The 15,216-nt window shown below is 43.9% G+C and overlaps 1 protein-coding gene and 1 long non-coding RNA gene across 2 annotated transcripts; one reads left to right on the top strand and one right to left on the bottom strand.

The window, feature by feature from the left end:
- Nucleotides 1–3,319: 3,319 nt before the first annotated feature.
- On the bottom strand, nt 3,320–8,941 carry LOC121282533. Its single transcript, XR_005944060.1, has 2 exons — nt 8,849–8,941; nt 3,320–3,403 (listed from the first exon to the last, which is right to left on the bottom strand). It is a non-coding gene; the product is annotated as an uncharacterized LOC121282533 (long non-coding RNA).
- pim1 (Pim-1 proto-oncogene, serine/threonine kinase) lies at nt 5,085–12,030 on the top strand. Its single transcript, XM_041196263.1, has 6 exons — nt 5,085–5,532; nt 5,696–5,796; nt 5,962–6,012; nt 6,234–6,600; nt 10,080–10,256; nt 10,624–12,030. Exons 1-6 carry the CDS (start codon nt 5,448–5,450, stop codon nt 10,809–10,811), a joined length of 969 nt encoding a protein of 322 aa, XP_041052197.1. The 5' UTR covers nt 5,085–5,447; the 3' UTR covers nt 10,812–12,030.
- Nucleotides 12,031–15,216: the final 3,186 nt, after the last annotated feature.

Here is a 15,216-nt window from a genome sequence, read left to right on the forward strand (position 1 = left end):
GAATTACCTGGAAAAACTCAGCAGGTCCGGCAGCATCGGCGGAGAAGAAAAGAGTTGACGTTTCGAGTCCTCATGACCCTTCAACCAGAACAACATTCTCTCTATCTACCCTTTCAAACCTGTCAATCATTTTAATCATCTTGATTCGATCACCCATAATTTTCTATATCCAAGTAAATACGAGCCAAGTCCATGCAACCTGTTCCCATACTTTACTCCTTTTAGCCCTGGTATCATTCTGGTGAACATGTACTGTGACCCCTCCAAGACCAATATATCCTTCCTGAGGTGTGGTGTCCAGAATTGGCTGCAGGACCTCAGGCGGGATCTCACCAGAGCTCTGTACAACATAATTTCCACCTCTTTGTATTACAGCCTCTTGAGATAAAGGCTAAGATCCCATTACCATTTTAAATTATTTTTGTACCTGTCCATTAGCTTTTAGAAATTTCTGTGCTTGTACTCCTAAATCTCTCTGCTCATCCACAGTTCCTAGCTTCTAACCATTTTGAAAATACTTTGTTCTATCTTCCTTAGGACCAAAATGGATGATCTTATACCTTCTCACATTAAATTCCATCTGCTACAATTTAGCCCCTTACTTAATCCATCTATGTCCCTTTGCAACTTTCTGGTCCCATCGACAATATTCACAATGCCATCTAACCTAGGGTCTTCAGCAAACTTAGATATGCAGCTCCCTATTCCTTCAAGTCATTTAAAAAGTGTGAAAATCTGTGATCCCTGTGAGACACCTTCAGTTACATTTTGCCAATTTGAGAATATATCAATTATCCCTACTCTCTGTCTCCTATGTCCTAACCCTATCCATCTCACCCACCTACTCACCTTACCCCTTACCACCCTACCAACCAGCAACCCTTACCCATCCTATCCCCTTACCAACTTAGCTTACCCATCCTACCCCCCTTATTTTCTCTCCGTAGCCATTTTCATAGCAGCTTTGGAACATTTAATTCCTTACTTAGTGGAATACAGTAGCTAATGCCGTAACAAAGGGGTGTGGCTTCTGCATGGACTCCATGCGCTGCTCCCTATGAGGTTTGTTGCACTGGGTCGGATGAAAAGGTTCCTCCATCGGAAGATAAGTGAGCATTTTTTTTGCCTAATCAGGGTCTTAAATCAGGTTTCTGATCCTGACCAGAAGATTTGGGCCCAAATCTCTTTGCAGCTTCTTTGTATCCTTCTCACAGCTTACATCACAGTTTTTTATTGCCAGAAAACTTGGATACATTACTATAATAAAGGCAAAACACTATGGACACTGGAAATCTAAAACAAAAACAGAAAAAGCTAGAAAAACGCATGAGGTCTAGCAGCATCTGTGAAGAGAGAAACAGAGTTAACATATCACCCTTCTTCAGAGCTCATACGAGCTCATTCTTTGGGTCAAATGGACTCGAAATATTAACTCTGTTTCTCTCTCCACAGATGCTGCTAGACCTGCTGAGTTTTTCCAGCATTTTGTTTTTGTTTGGATTATATTACTCTTTGTCTCAGTCATTAACATAGAATGTAAGTTTACTGTTCTCTACAGTTCTTTGTCTTCCTATAGGCCCTTTCTTGTAGCTTTATACTGTCTCTCACTTGCCTTGTTCATCAAGATTGTTTAATTGCACAAGTAGAGTTCTTGACCTTTAGGTGCGGGTCTCTTTAACAGTTTTTGGAACACTCTCACTGTTGATCCCTAGTTTTTCTATGAACAATTCTGCCAATCTACTATGATCATTTTCTGCCTCACCCCGCCTAAGTAATTTAAAATGTTGTGTGCCTCATCCTTTTCCCTCTCAAACCTAGAAATCAAGATAGAAATTGATACATTTAATTTTTGGATATTAGGGGCATCAAGGGTTATGGAGAAAAAGCAGGAATATGGCATTAAGATAGAGGATCAGCCATGAGCAGGCTCGAAGGACCAAATTCCTGCTCCTGGTTTCTAATGTTGAACTCTTATATTACGGTGACCGTGAACTAGGTGTTCCTTCTCGTTATTGATTACATGGGCCTACAGGTTAATAATTTGTGATTAAAATTTCCTCATTACCCATTTAATTCTGGCAATGCTTCAGTTTAGATTCCATGAGACTATTGTCCATGAGGTACGAATAAAGGTGGCTCCCTTCGCTGGCCTGCATATGACAGACCCAGCTTGTTTTGCGTCTGCAACTAGTCTGAGCAAGACGGAGCCAGACGAGTGTCAGTTCACAGAACAAAAACAAAAAAAAACCTGGAAAAACTCAGCAGGTCTGACAGCATCTGCGGAGAGGAACACAGTTAATGTTTCGAGACCGTATGACTCTTCAACAGAACTAAGGAAAAATAGAAAAGAGGTGAAATATAAGCTGGTTTTGGGGGGGGTGGGACAGGTAGAGCTGGATAGAGGGCCTGTGATAGGTGGAGATAACAAGGCAAAAGAGAGACGGAAATCCTGTTGGAGAGAAGAGCAATACTTCTTCAAGGTAGGCATTCCTTGAAGAGAAGGCAGTCAATTAAACACTAAGATAAAAGAAAAAAACTGCAGATGCTGGAAATCCAAAACAAAAACAAAAATACCTGGAAAAACTCAGCAGGTCTGACAGCATCTGCAGAGAGGAACACAGTTAATGTTTCGAGTCCGTATGACTTTTCAACAGTTCACAGATGCTGTTCTAATTTACATCAAACACTTCAGAATTTGAGCCGCTATTCTGTATCAATCATTCGTTTTTTTGCTTAATTTGGACTTAAATTGCATCTACACTTCAAAAGTAATTGCAGTCATTACCACAAAAAAACAAATGTTCCTTTGCACATGCATCAATTCACTGTGGGGTTTGTATTCCATTGTAACAACAAGCAGCTAAAAGTTGTAGCGGGTAACTCAGCAACAGATTTGTACTTTGTTCCTCTCGTTATGTGGCACCCTGGTAAGTGGGGGTGAGCACTGTGCTGCCTGGGGTAGTCCTCTGGTGAGTAGATGCCACATTGCCCGGCCACCTATGCTCCAGAGCTAAGGAAACATTGTTTCCTAAACCGAGGTCACTCCGTTTCCCCAGAGAGAGGGAAACAAAATTAAGAATCAGCCAGCCGAGGCCCGCCTGCCTACTCCTGTCTACCACCAGGTAGCTGGGTATAAAGTTATATTGGAGATAGGGCTGGAAGCAAAATCTCCTGCCTGACCTCACACGGCCCGGATATGGTATGTGTGACTTCGAGAGAGCAATACGAGAAAAAATAAATAACTGACAAACAAAATCAGTTTATCGTCTTTTTACAACTATCCAATCTGGATAACAGTTCAAATGTCAGTTTTGTTTTGATTCGCAATTATCAAACTCCACCCAATAGGATTTGAATGTGAGGCTTCAAGTTGTAGTCATTTCAGCACACCCATCCGCCCACCCTGCGGAGAAAAAAAAACACTGAAAGGAAATTCCTGAGCTGTGATGCGTTGCAAAAAGGCTTTCATGTTTTGAGCAGCGACCTCCATCGACTAACACCGGCTCTGTTACAGTTTCTCTTGCTCTAACTTGTACCTGATCGCGGGAAAAAAAAGGCAGCTTTTTGTGATTCATTCCCACATGCCGAAAGGCGGCGGCCACCCAATTCGAAAATATGTCAGGAATGCAGCATCTTCTCGCTGGCACCATTCACAGCAGATTTGTATCGCCCTGCGGTTTTCCCAGAAATTATTCATCTCATCGCGAAACTCATTAACTAACTCTCCCCAAAATCTACAATTAAGCCTCCAAATCGCAGGGGAATCTCAAAGGATAAAAAAAACAATTATTAATTTGGCTTCGTAATTCAGGTCACATTTGTATCAATGTTTGCTGTTTAAGATCGGGCGGGAAATAACAGACATCTTAACTATTTTGTGCACGCCCATCAATGATCACTTTAAGAATTTTTTCTTTTATCCTAAATAGCTTTCAGACATAAATGCATGAAAAATACATTGAGGTAACTTTTAGAAAGCATTGTTGCTAACATGCACCTTGCATAGATGGCAGATGCATGTTTTATAACGGGTGGCCAGTGTTTGCAAAAATTGAACTATCGATCGTTTTGAGGTGCAAATTTTTAAAAAATATATATATTTATATAAACCGTATCTTTTGCAGTGCAAGGATGTTGCACACTGTTAACCTTAAAGTTCTCCTAATATTCTGATTTATATATTTTATGTGCAATTTAATGCACTTCTAGATTTGTGTTGATTTTTATTGTCGCTAATTGTGTACGCCCCCTCTAGGTGGCAATTAACCATAACTTGTGTGTGGCAAAATGTATTGAAAATAAACCTACAAGTCAATCGCGTTTTTAAAAATACAAGTATAGCGCTGAGCCATGAATACAAGAAACCCCTCAATGACTCTGCCTTCCCTGTAATCGTCAGTTGTGTGGTCAAATTAAATATTTGACTCCTTCAACTGTATCCGTGTTGGACATTCACAATGGGATTAACATCGCAAAATATTTAACAGAAACACTTCTATATATTTAACTATATATTTCTATATATACACATACCATTATTGGTAATCGTGATATACATATGTAACGTTGGGCTTATCAATCTGAAAAGTTAAAATGGGAAAATCATTGTTTTATTAAAGGTTTTCATGTATTTCATTATAAGACAATCTATTGTCAAATCGCCCACTCAGATAGAGCAATTCTTCAGCATTTTTCTGTTTTTACTTCAGCATTTATGTTGAAGATCTGCATGCTTCAACTCAAAACATGCCTCTGCATTTTTAAACTACTCCGTTTGTTCCCACTACTGAAACGCTAGCAAACTGGAAAAAACTGCAGAGGCTGCTCCCAAGGAAAAAAAAAGACATTGTCGATCCCCTTTAAAAATATTTGTCTACAGACGGCCAGTGGATCAAAGCCATTTGTAAGCAGACATTGCAAAAGGCATTTTTTGGCGCGTAGTCATTCCCGCCACGTCGAGTCTAGTCAGTTTCATTCTTTTATTTTTTTTCGCTCTGTGATTGGCAGATCGACTCTACCCTCCAATTGGACGCGCTGACGTAAATTGAAATGGGTTGTGCCTCAGGGGGTTACTGATTGTGTACGACTCGCCCTTTTTTTTTACTATCTGTATATAGTCGTTGCTACTAGCAGAACGCACTCCAAGTAAGGCAGGGAATCAGCGTGATACAAAGACGCAGTTCTGCTCATTTTCTCATTTATTTTTCTTCCTCATTCAAACTGATTTGCTGCTCAAAGGAACTTGATAATCTGGTGTATTTCCATCACTGGGGACACTGCAAGGAGCAAACGCTTTGGAATAAGGGAAACATTACGATCGCAGTTGTGTTTTGTTGCAACGTGGTGTGGGTGAAATTACCGGCTTTTTTCACACTCCTTTGGTGAAATCCCATCCGGAACCTTGGAAGCGATAGCCGAGTCTTCCAATCGAGGTTTTACAGAAAGGGATGCTGCTTTCAAAGATCGGATCCTTTACTCATATGTACTCGACATCAAGCGTGGATATGCCGACGAAAATTCAGTTGCAACAAGGTATCTATTTAGCATTTCTTCCACGTTTGCGGAGTCTCCCCTGCTTCAGCAAGAAGGGGGTTTTGTGTTGTGACGGTGTTGTCGTTAACCATGTGGAGGTCGGAGACAACAAAAGAGTTTGTGATAATGGAGATCGGCTAATCTTTTCCCATTTTTCTTTCAGTGAAAGAACCTTTTGAAAAGATTTATCAAGTTGGACCTGTCCTCGGTAGTGGTGGATTTGGGACTGTTTATTCTGGAGTTCGGGTCGCTGACGGCGTGCAGGTGATTACATATGTGTATATATATAGATATTTAAAATCCTGCATTTCTCTTTCTGTTTTATCACTCTTAACTTTCTCCGGGTCAATCTGCCCTAGAATATCCTTTAAGATCACCTACTGCTCGCAAGATTTGGTGACTGAATGGACCTTTCTGTTTATATTGTAGGTTGCTATCAAGCATGTTGCTAGAGATCGAGTGTCAGAATGGGCTGAACTGGTAAGTAAAATGCGAAACTCGTGTCTTTTGTATGCGTTTGTAATCATAGCGTCAGGATTTTTTTAAAATAAAGAACGTGTTTTCCTTCTGTTTTTGACAGATGGATTTCACTATTTATATTCGTTAGAAAGTATGCAGTATGCAAAGTTGCAGGTTAGGGTCCAGTGTGTGTGATCATTCGGTGTCTAATGCAGCTCATTTTTTTTCTGTTGCCCCTATAGTCTAATGGAGCAAGGGTTCCCATGGAGATCGCGCTTCTGAAGAGGGTGGGCACGGGCTGCCGGGGTGTGATCAAAATGCTGGACTGGTTCGAGAGACCGGACAGCTTCATCATCGTTATGGAGAGACCCGAGCACGTCAAGGACTTGTTTGATTTTATCACCGAGAAGGGAGCCCTGCCGGAGGACTTGGCTAAAAACTTTTTCCGCCAGATTCTGGAGGCGGTGAGGCACTGTCATAACTGCGGGGTGGTTCACCGAGACATCAAGGACGAGAATATCCTGATCGATATGAGGACCGGGGAGCTGAAACTCATCGATTTCGGATCGGGGGCTCTGTTAAAGGATACAGTCTACACTGACTTTGATGGTGAGCTTTTACTACAATGCGCGTTGCGAGAAGGCTAATAGTTCAGTTAGTCTGTTGTGTGGCAGCACTCCTGGACTAGTGTCAAATTCGGGGAGGAGGTGGTGGTCAGTAGACTAAGGTTGCACCTATGGCAGGAATGATATATTTAGCCGTTCTTTTTTGATTCCATTGGTGGTGACTGGATTTAAAATTCATGGACTGACGGGGGATTTTTTTTGTCACTATAGTACCGAGCCGTTTTGTTATTGTTTTGATGGTCTTGTTTCCTTATTTGGATGGTGATGTGGCTGCGAGGGGGCGCTTTCTGCTTGTCGGAGGCGTTGCGCTGATAGGAACAGCGCTGAGAACAGCAGGAGGCGGTCAAAGCCTGGGGGCTCTTAGGGTAACATCAAATCACGAGGGATGGATGCGTAATAAATGGGGGGGGGGGGGGGGGGGGGGGGAATGCCGAGTTCAAAAAAAAACCCACAATAAAACTGCGACCGATGCAATGATGAATCAAAAGACCACAACAAACCACTCGGCTCCCCGGGCAGCTGAACAATCGCATCGTGATATCTGGATGTCTGCGGGCAGTATTTCTAATAGGGATCTGAAAGGAGCCGGTGCTTAGAGAAAGTGTAGGAGGCCAGGAGGAGAAGGGGCGGGTGTTGTTTGCCCTGTTATTTATTTTCTTTCAGGGCACAAGTTGAAAAGAGAAATAGGAAATGATGGATTTTTACTTTTTTTGTCGGAGGGGCGGAATTGAGCCTCTTATCGCTGAATGATAGAGGGAGTAGGAGCTGTGGGCTGCTGATGGAGGGGTAGCTGAGGGTAGATGAGCTGAGGGGAGGGGGAATTGAGGGAGGGTGAGCGGATGGAGGGGAGGGGGAGCTGATGGAGGGTGAGGGGAGGGGGAGCTGATGGAGGGTGAGGGGAGGTGGGAGCTGATGGAGGGTGAGGGGAGGGGGAGCTGATGGAGGGTGAGGGGAGGGGGAGCTGATGGAGGGTGAGGGGAGGTGGGAGCTGATGGAGGGTGAGGGGAGGTGGGAGCTGATGGAGGGTGAGGGGAGGGGGAGCTGATGGAGGGTGAGGGGAGGGGGAGCTGATGGAGGGGAGGAGGGAGCTGATGGAGGGTGAGGGGAGGGGGAGCTGATCTGGAGGGGAGGGGGAGCTGATGGAGGGTGAGGGGATGGGGAGCTGATGGAGGGGAGAGGGGAGCTGATGGAGGGTGAGGGGAGGGGGAGCTGATGGAGGGTATGGGGAGGGGGAGTTGATGGAGGGTGAGGGGGAGCTGAGGGAGGGTGAGGAGATGATGGAGGGTGAGGGGTGGGGGGAGCTGATGGAGGATGAGGGGAGAGGGGAGCTGATGGGGGGTGAGGAGGAGGGGGGAGCTGATGGAGGGTGAGGGGAGGGGGGGGGGGAACCTGATGGGGGGTGGTGTGGGGCTGGGCGGACAGACAGGACGGGAGTCTCCCTCAGGGCTGGGCGGCCGGATGGGGAGGTGATGTCCGCCTGGGTTGCAGCCACTAGACGGCGCGTCTGCCGCTGCCCCAGCGCCGCCGGCCGACTCTGGCACCGCGCCATGCTTTTGTTTGGGAGATTGGTTTTCTCCTGCGTAACACTGTTTTCTGCAAACAAACCGCGGCCGCTGTAACGGAGCCGATAGAGCCCAGATGGAGCGCCAACTTACATATAATATATATATAAAGAAAAAATAAAATCCTCAAGCCCGGCCACCTTGATCCCTCCTTTTTGATTGTTGCCCACATTATCTGTTCTTCGTCATGGAAATGTTTTGAAACCTGATCGTCATGTTACCCGGGGCTATGGTGACGAGAAATAGGTTCGTGTCGCCCCCCCCCCCCCCCCCCCCCCCCCCGCCTCCCGTCCCGTCCTCTCTCCCTCCCCTCTCTCTCTCTGGATATCAAGTGGCCGATTGATAAATTATTGAGTAAAGATCCGTGTCGGTGGGGGTGGGCTTTACCCTCTGAAAAGCGGCGAGGAATCCAGCCCTTGGCAAAACCCTGGGGATCACCCAACAACCCCTAAAATAAAAAGGAAGCCAGTGGCCATGGCAGAAGCGTATTATTATTATTATTTTTTTAAAAAAAATTTTAGTGCGCGGTAAGTGATTGTTGTTGTTGTGTGCGCGCGCGAGAGACCCTTTAGAGCCCATCTTCCAAATTTGACAACATTTTTAAAAAAAAAACCATATGTCCTATTTAATTTTTTGGTTTTTTTTTCTTAATAAAATAAAATCTCGTACCCCGGGTTTGATAATGTGTAGTCCTGAAAGGTGAGGTTTTGCCGCCGCTCTGACCCGGGGACGGACAGTTGTTGTTCCCTGGAGGCTGCGCTGCGACCGTTTGCTGGAGGGAGAGGGGGGCGGGGTTGGGGGGTGGGGAGAGAAAGGGGGTGGGGTTTTGGGGGGGGGGGGGGGAGTGGGGGAAGAGGTTTAGGGGGTAGGAGGGGGTGGGGTTTGGAGGGGGAGAAAGGGGGAGGGGTTTTGGGGGGGTGGGAAGGGGTTTTGAGGAGGGGGGGAAAGGGGGTGGAGTTTGGGGGGGTGGGATGGGGTTTGAGGGGGTGGGGGGGAGGGATGGGGTTTGAGGGGGAGGGGGTGGAGTTTGGGGGGGGTGGGGGGGGGAGGGATAGGGTTTGAGGGGGTGGGGGGAGGGGGTGGAGTTTGGTTCCCATTTTCGAAACATCAACTTGAGGAAGAACAACAGAAGCTCGAAAATATATTTAAAAAAAACAAGGGGGGTGGGGGGGGAGAAGAAACCGTTAGTGAACATTCTGGACGTTTGGCGCCACCGCCAGGAGGGAACGCGTGCTTTTTACAACCGAAAGTTTGTAAACAAAAAAATCACATGGCAACCAGTCAATAACTGCCAGTTCACGGCAGGACAGGCCGGAAACTTTAGGTTAACCACATTTCCTGCTAGCTAAGGGCGGAACGAGATAGTGCAGATAATTTGAATTTCAAGGGCAGAGCGCATTCTTTGTTTACAAGAAATATAGCAAACGTTTTTTTTTTCTTTCCCCCCCCCCCCACCCCACCCACCTCTCTTTCTCTCTCTCTCTCTCTCTGCCACAGCAGTTTTCTTAAACCATGTGAGGGATATTTAGTTAAAAGCAAAAAAAAAAACCTGTGGATGCTGGAAATCCAAAACCAAAATTACCTGGAAAAACTCAGCAGGTCTGGCAGCATCTACGGAGAGGGACACAGTTAACGTTTCGAGTCCCCGTGACTCTTCAACAGAACTGAATATTTAGTCCTGGTGTTCAGTTTAGCTACAGAACCCCACCCCGCCCCCAAATTGCAAAATGCTGATGCATTTCACTGTTCGAAAGCTGCAGTAATTTTTAGTAAAAATTGTGTATTTTCTTATTACTGTTTCCCCTTCAGTGCATTAGGGAACATTGAACGTAGCATTTTAACAGCACCGAGGAATACAGGCGGTGTTTTAATGAACATGAATCTTTTGTGTCATCTGTAGGTACCAGAGTATACAGCCCTCCAGAATGGATCCGCTATCACAGATATCACGGCAGGTCTGCAACAGTTTGGTCCCTTGGGGTACTGCTGTATGACATGGTGTGTGGGGACATCCCGTTTGAGCAGGACGAGGAGATAATTCGAGGGCAGGTCCTATTCAGGCGGAGAATCTCGTCTGGTAAGCTGCTGTTCCTGCTTTCTGTCTGGGTGTAGGGAAGATAGGATATTTCCAGAGCTTTGTGTAACCGTCAGCGTTCTTAAATAATTGGATATAATTTGTCAGGCATGCAAAAGAGTCAAATGCATGTTGACCTTTAATGACCCCTGGTCATACAATTAGTATTATTTTAAGGGTATGTCATTATCACAGAAATATTTATTTGTTTAAATTACACTGCCACTAAAACCCCCTGTTGGGGTTACACTGCATAGTTACTATTTCTATTATTTCTATGTAAACAAAATTAGCTTTCCACTAAATATATGGAAAGCACAATTAGAAACTCACCATTTGTAACCCAGTATTTTTTCTTCTTTGCTTTCAGAATGTCAAAATCTCATCAAGTTCTGCCTATCCCTGAGGCCTTCAGATCGACCATCATTTGAAGACATTATTAATCATCCCTGGATGCAGAATTGCATTATTTCACAAGATGCCATTGGACTAAGATTGCACAGTCTGAGCCAAGAGTCAACCAACATTAGCTCAAGCAAATTAGAACTTGTGAAATAATATGAACCGATGCTCACAAAACTAAACTGTCTCTGCCTTCCTTTGGAAGAACCAAATAACTTGCCTGGTCTCATTTACCAGATTCCATGGCCTTTTAAATCTACTGATTAGTGGGAGGGATGATGAAGAACCAGAACCCACTCCTCTGCTAGTTCCAGTTGTCATTAACTTGAATCGTGCATTACGACAAGCCTGGCTCTTCCTCTTCGAGTGCCTTTTATGAACGCTGGATCCACTGACTTAAAAATACTTGAACTTCTGCTGCTTCTGAATAACTTAACTTTCCTTCGCACGATCTTCATATGTAGACACAGAGACTGGTCTAGTCTAGCTACTATTTTGTTTACATCCTTTCAACAAAATAAATGAAGAAAAACCTTGTCACCTGGATGATCACCACTAATCAGAAAATAATTGACCTCAACTCTTCTTCATGCAGTCCACTAGTCCAATACACTCAGTATGAAGCCAAGGCATGTCAGAGCATCGTCATCAATGCACAACCAATGCAATGAATGAACTCTAACCCTTTGTATATGTGCGTGTACATATAGGTATGTGTATTATATGTATATATATATATATATATATATAAAAAAATGTAATTTTCTTGAAATACTGATTATTACAGCCTATGTCAGTGCTGTCCTGTTTACCTGTTTATTTATTTGAGTGAAGTTGAGGATTTTTTTTTAACAGATTTATTATATAAAAAGGTTTGACTTGTGGGTTAATTTATATTTATTTATTTATGGACAACTACCTTCCAACAAACTTGTTCATTCCACAACAATTAATTATTTGGGCAGATGAAGACCCACAGTAGATCACGTCAGACTTTAGTTCAGTTCACTCTGTTTACAGCCCAAAAGAAAACAGTGATGTCACTGAAAAGAATTCCAGACTTTGTAAATATAACATGGAGCACTGCTGTTAAATGCATGTTGTACCGAATATGTATTTAATGTCTAGACCTCGTTTTTTTTGGGGGGGTGGGTTGTTTTTGTGATTTTTTTTTTATGTGCTCTGTGGACTGGTATGGGTTGAATAAAATACCAGTGCGAAAATGTTTTTTTTTGTATATACAACATCTACACTAGTTTGGTTGCATGTATGCAGCTTGGAGTTTGAACTGTTATTTGATTAGACCTGTAAATTAAACTAGAAAGGAAAAACTTATTTTTATACAGCATTTCAAATAAAATAAAATTTGCCTTAATTTATTCTGTGTTGTATTTGAGTGTATATATACATATAGGATATATATATTATATATATGATTCGACATTCAGATCTTTGGTACTTTACCAAATGATTACTCTGCATTTTTGTGAAGCTCAACAATGAGCGTTAACAAGAAATGACAGGGTGTGACGGTATTTTATTAATAGAACCAGATATCAAAACAAAGAAAATGTTGGAAACACTCAGTAGGTCAGACAGCATCTATGAAGGTGGGGATAGGAATAATATTTAAGGTCGATGATCTTTCATCAGAACCACTGAAATAAAACCAGAAATTGCCCAAAGCACTTATAAGATCAGACAGCATCCATACAGAGAACCAGGGTTAATGTTTCAGCCCTATCACCAGAAGCCCAACCAGCATTTTCTGTTGTTAGATTTGCAGCATTTTTCCCTACAACAGATGCGTGCCCTTAAATTGCTGAGTGGGAGAATTTTCAGAGGTGCTGGCTCTTCCAGATTGGCCCTCCAGTATTAAGTGCTTCTCAGGCACTTAAGTGGCCAGCAGCGGGTCTTCTCCAGGGTCAAGGACACTGAACATGGAAACCCACCCACCAAGAGCTGTCGGCCAATCAGAGGCTAGCAGCTCTTTGGCTCAGAACAGTGCCACGGGTTGGGTTGTTACTGCTGCAGAACAACAAGCCACTGGAGCCCCAGGATCGAGAAGTGAACTGGCCACAGGTAAGTAATGATGGGAGGGGTTGATGGGGGAGGAGGTGTAGGGATGACAGTGGTGTGGAGGTAGGGGGATGGCTTTCATTGCCCTGTCTCCTCAGTGCCTTTGAACAAGGGACCCCTCTGGGAAGTCCAGTCTGCATTTGTTTGCTTGTCATGCTACCCACGTGGCAAAAGCACTGCCCACAGCTGGGTTAATACTAGCAGCAGTGGGATGAGACCCTTAAGTGGTCATTAGTTGCCCACTTCAGGGCCTCAATTGACAGCAGGGGGATGCTGGAAGTCCAACCATGGGCCTTCCCGACCCAGACTTAATTTTAGTGGGTAGGCTGCGGGGTGCTCGATTAAATGCCTTTGCCTCCTCCCAACACAACAGAAGAGAGGACATAAGATTCCACTCTGTGTGAGTTGCGGTTAGGGCCTTAAAGCCAAAAGCCAGGACCATAATGACATGTAGACTTTATTGGACTTGACTTGACTTTACTTTGAGGGAGAGGCAGTGCTGGGGAGATGGATTCACAAGGGTTATAATCAGATGGATTGAAAATGTGATACTGATGGAATGTAGTCACACAATGGACCCAATTGTTCTGGTTTCTGCTCATGAGAAAATTTTACAGCAGAAGCATTTTAACTGAGGAGGGAGCAATGTCTGAAAGAGGTGGGAATTTGCTGACTGCATGGGTTTCACATTGAATACGTTTTTAAGTGTGAGAGACACAAACATGCAAGTTGAAACAACAACACTAAAGGTTAGGGAACTTTTTATTACAAGTGATTATAAATTGATTGGATTCAAAAATGAACTCAGTGGAAATCCCCTCTGCAATTTGCCTGATTTTATGTACTGATTTCATGTTGTGACCATGCTCTTCTATTAAAGTAAATGTTTACTCCACGTTAATAATTGTTTACCTTAGAAGTAAATAAAATTCTAAAAGGAGCCCTAGTACACCAATTTTAATGTAAAAGTGAAAAATGTTCTTGAGGAACATGCCCCCAGATCACCTGTGACTTGTGCTAAAATGAAAAAGAAAAAGAAGACTTGCATTTATATAGCACTTTGACCACCCAGACATCTCAAAGCACTTTACAGCCGATTTTTGGCTGTATTTTTGAAGCGTATTCACAACTTTAATGTAGGAAACGTGGCAACTGATTTGCTCACAACAAACTCCCACAAACAGCAATGTAATAATGACCAGATAATCTGTTCTTGTGATGTTGCTTGAGGGATAAATATAGTCCAGGTTACCGGAGATAATTCCCATGTTGTTCTTCTATATAGTGCCATGGGATCTTTTACATCCACTCGAACAGGTATATGGGGGCTCGGTTTAACATCTCATCCAAAAGACAGCGCCCCTGACAGTGCATTACTCCCTCAGTACTGCACTGGGGTGTCAGCAGTGATTTTTGTACTCAAGGCCTGGAATGGGACTTGAACCTGGAACCTTGTAACTCAAAGGCAAGAATGCTACCAAATTGGTAGAGTGGTGCTATAGGGAAGAAATTAATACATCTCAACCCTTCACATCATTAGCTCAACCAGAACCCTCTTCTCCCCCAAAACCCAAACTCCCGTATTTTCCAGCAACCGGCAAGTGACTTAAGAACAAAAGTCTTGGCTATTGATTTGTTTTCTCTCAAATCTTAGGGCATCAAAGGCAATTGTTGTGCCCCTGGTTGACATCAGTCCACTCAACACACACAAGTGATCAAACATTCAAGTCTATGACATGGTACCACAACAGGTAGCACAGAAGATGTATTATTGAAAACAATACACTTATTAATATCAAGGGCTCAAAATTCATGAAGGCACAAAGGTCATGATTCACAATCTGCTGGCGCCCATTCCTGTTGAGGCAGGCAGCATAAAAACTTTGTGCTACCTCCCTGTCTATGATTTCTATGTGCACCCCAGCATGACCTATTCTTCTGGTTGGTTACACTCATAACAAGGGGTCTAATAGCATGCAAGGCGAGCATGTGTTGCAGCATGCCTCTAGCTCTTAAAGACACTCTGTTCCTCTCAAAGGGAAGCTGCACCGAATCAAAGGAGGCTGTTGCTAACTGCTACTACTGCAAATGGAGAGCTTGCAATGGAGGGCTAGGGCAAAGAGAGGCTCTACAGTTCACACGTGCAGTGCTGGAGGCCTTAGTCATGGGAGTGGACAGTAGGAGAGAGACCATGGGCAGGATGTTCATCCCCGTATGGGGGTGAATATAGAGGTGGGTAGGTGCGAAAGTTCAGACCGCTGGCCGACATGCCTGGTTGCCAGCATCATCCCACCATTGGGCCATTTTTTCAGAGGTTGGATTGGTGGCTGAGGGACTACCCACTTGAAAGCCCCTAGTAGACAATTAAGGGGAATTAATGTACAATTAAGGCCTATTTTCGGAGGCCAACACTTTAATTTTCAATTCAGTCAGGATTGAATCAATTTTTCCAATTAGAAATGAGGCGGGGAGGTCCCTCCCA

This window comes from Carcharodon carcharias, chromosome 9, assembly GCF_017639515.1.
Source record: "Carcharodon carcharias isolate sCarCar2 chromosome 9, sCarCar2.pri, whole genome shotgun sequence".
NCBI lineage: Eukaryota > Metazoa > Chordata > Chondrichthyes > Lamniformes > Lamnidae > Carcharodon > Carcharodon carcharias.